At 28.3% G+C, this 2,900-nt stretch overlaps 2 protein-coding genes across 2 annotated transcripts in view; both read right to left on the bottom strand.

Moving 5' to 3' along the window:
- Positions 1-1,144, bottom strand: part of LOC108574554 (odorant receptor 4-like) — a 2,342-nt gene extending 1,198 nt beyond the window's left edge. The window contains exons 1-2 of the mRNA XM_017937163.1: positions 891-1,144; positions 53-404 (exon numbers count right to left, since the gene is read on the bottom strand). Coding sequence (XP_017792652.1) covers positions 53-404; positions 891-1,144 — 606 coding nt within the window. The remainder of the gene's footprint in view (positions 1-52; positions 405-890) is intronic.
- A 1,281-nt stretch (positions 1,145-2,425) lies between these two features.
- Positions 2,426-2,900, bottom strand: part of LOC108574553 (electron transfer flavoprotein-ubiquinone oxidoreductase, mitochondrial) — an 11,775-nt gene continuing 11,300 nt past the window's right edge. Inside the window, exon 9 of the mRNA XM_017937162.1 lies at positions 2,426-2,612. Coding sequence (XP_017792651.1) covers positions 2,449-2,612 — 164 coding nt within the window. The 3' untranslated portion in view covers positions 2,426-2,448. The remainder of the gene's footprint in view (positions 2,613-2,900) is intronic.

Raw genomic sequence — 2,900 nt, 5'->3', positions numbered from 1 at the left:
AAATTGTAGTTTTCCACCATTTTATTATGAGACGCAACAAGAAATTACTCACTAGTACTGCAATTAGGGCTATCGATGTAGCTGCTCCATAAACTATAAATGCTTCGAATATAAATTGTACAACTAGAATAATTTCATAACGTGGAGAGACTGTAGCTTCGAAAGGAAATTCCATTCTAATTAAAAATTTCCTTTGTTTGGAAACCGGTCCATTCTGATCTTCATCAAATAATACTAGAGCAAGTCCTGAATATACAAGGAACGTGATCGAAAAATAGCCAATTAAAAAATTTGAGATACGAGAAGACAACATAGCTTTATCTGTCATTATTCGTTTATTTTCAACGGTAGAAGCATAATTATTGCAGTCCTCGAATACGGTTGTCAGAATGCCATAAAATGTTCTGTTGCAAAATAATACATTTTTCGTAGAATAAGTAATTTTGGTGAAGCAATTAAGTTTTGTGAAATAATTAATTTTTCGTAAAATAAGTAATTTTTCTTTTTAAATAATTAATTTCCGTAAATGAAGTAATTTTTGTAAAATAATTAATTTTCGTAAAATAAGTAATTTTTGTGGAATAATTAATATTCGTGAAATAAGTAATTTTTGTGGAATAATTAATATTCGTGAAATAAGTAATTTTTGTGGAATAATTAATTTTCGTGAAATAAGTAATTTTTGTGGAATAATTAATTTTCGTGAAATAAGTAATTTTTGTGAAATAATTAATTTTCGTAAAATAATAAACAGTGTTTGACAATAACAAAATTATAGTGATTACAATATCACAGTAATTACTTCATTTAGTATTTTAATACATCCTACTCTAAGGAGACCTTTTGTATTTACTGGTAAAAGTGGAATTATAATATAAAATATATCCTACCGACTATGAAGCCAAATAATAATCAATTTGAGAAAGACGAGTGAATTTGATAAAGTAATACTCAATCCGTCCAATAAATCAATTAAACCTGATCTAATATGAGTAATACAATACCAATATTGAAACATTAAAAACGTTGCCATTATCGTCGACCAAATAATACTTTTCAGAAATGAATAGGAAGAATCTGGCCAGGCGCCAAATAGACGGAGGCTATATTCCAATGGACGATTAATTATAGTCGTCGAAGTCATAACTATAAACCCTCTGTTTTTCGTTAAAAGAATTAAGGCATAGAGTCAAATAATAAATAGTTTTATATCGTTAGAACGCTGCCGCCAATCACAAATTTGAATTAATACTCGGTTAATTTTGCGATAAGTATTTTTCCTTTTTCCCTCGTCTGCACACATCGAACAAATCCGATGATCGTAGTTGCAAGTTACACAGTTGAATGTCTACTGCGTGCAAGCTTTTCTCAAAGTGTTTATCGATCAAATGAAATTACCAGAGTATTATTACATAAATAATCCGAAAGCAAAAAGAATAAAGGCGAAGCAACTAATCATAAAATTGCTACTTCGTGAAAGAAACGAAGCTTGTTCAATATTTAACTGCAACAACAGCACAATTACAAACTATTTGCATTCACGATATTTCTGATTTCACATCTGTTCCCACTTCCTTGAGCAAAGTAGACAGCAACTTATTTTTCAATAATTACGCAAATAATTTTTCTGCAACAAAACTTTCTTTTTATTTATTCATAAATAGATTTATTTCGACATTCAATTGTTCCTCATTTTCGCAAACATTTATCCGTCTTTTTTATATGAAAACGAAGTTGTACATATTTCATTATTTTACCTTGCAGAGGTTGGATTGATTCCTATTAAGGTGATGGAAATATCAGCTTATTGTTGGTTCGACGATCAGCATAAGTAACGATTACTAAAATCTGTAAAATCCAGGCAATGAAGTATACGACAGTTGTTTTGAAAAATAAAAGCTATATATATTTCAAAATACATTTTTGTGTTACAACATTTTTCGATACAAAGTTCACTTTTCAATGCATTCAAAATATATATACAGTATAACAATGATTATTTTAACAAACGATAAACTCAAATAATTTTAATATACGTGTACATCAAAAAAATAATGTTAAAAACATTTTAAAGTGTATATAAAGGCAGTGACGCAATTTATTAGAATGCTAGATACCATAATGCATGTTTTGAAAATGACAAAATTAACATCTTTAATTCTCCACTGATTGTTCACTTATGAAAAAGTTTTAATATATTAATGACTGTAGAAAAGAAAGAATTTCATTCTATCCTCTTTATATATTTTACATATTTTTAAAATATTCATAAATTCGAGCAATCATCACATGTTACAATTTTTATTTATTATTTTTAATGCTATAAAATTGAAAAATAAATTTTCATAAATTGTAAATTTCATTATTGCACTTTCAAGACCACTTATAAACATGTTTGGTTATTATATAAAAATATTGCCTCTTCGTATTCATTATCCAAAAATCCATTTACATTCCATTATATGCTGGACCACCTGAACCTTCTGGTACAACCCAGTTGATGTTCTGACTTGGATCCTTGATATCACAGGTCTTACAATGAATACAATTTTGAGCATTGATTTGCAGTCTATTACCCTCTCCAGACTCTAGTGGTACAAATTCGTATACACCTAAAACAAACAAAATCAAGTGTATTTTACAGTTCTTGCTTTGCAAACATTTGTTGTGTTTAACATTAGAACAAAATGGTGAGAAACGACCCATTAGCAACTTACCAGAAGTGAATTTTTATATAACTAAAACGTGATGGAAAAATTAGATTCATACGAGTATCGAATATTCACTTTTTTTTCTGGGTCATGTTTGACCCAGACGATCGTTTTGGTGTTAAGTCGAATAGATGAAAAAATATTTTATCGATCATTATTCAAAAATGATTTTTCATAATATAATTCCAC

This window comes from Habropoda laboriosa, unplaced genomic scaffold (assembly GCF_001263275.1).
Source record: "Habropoda laboriosa isolate 0110345459 unplaced genomic scaffold, ASM126327v1 scaffold175, whole genome shotgun sequence".
Taxonomy (NCBI): domain Eukaryota; kingdom Metazoa; phylum Arthropoda; class Insecta; order Hymenoptera; family Apidae; genus Habropoda; species Habropoda laboriosa.
Note: the sequence above shows the minus strand (reverse complement) of the source record. Positions and strands in the feature narration are given on the sequence as shown.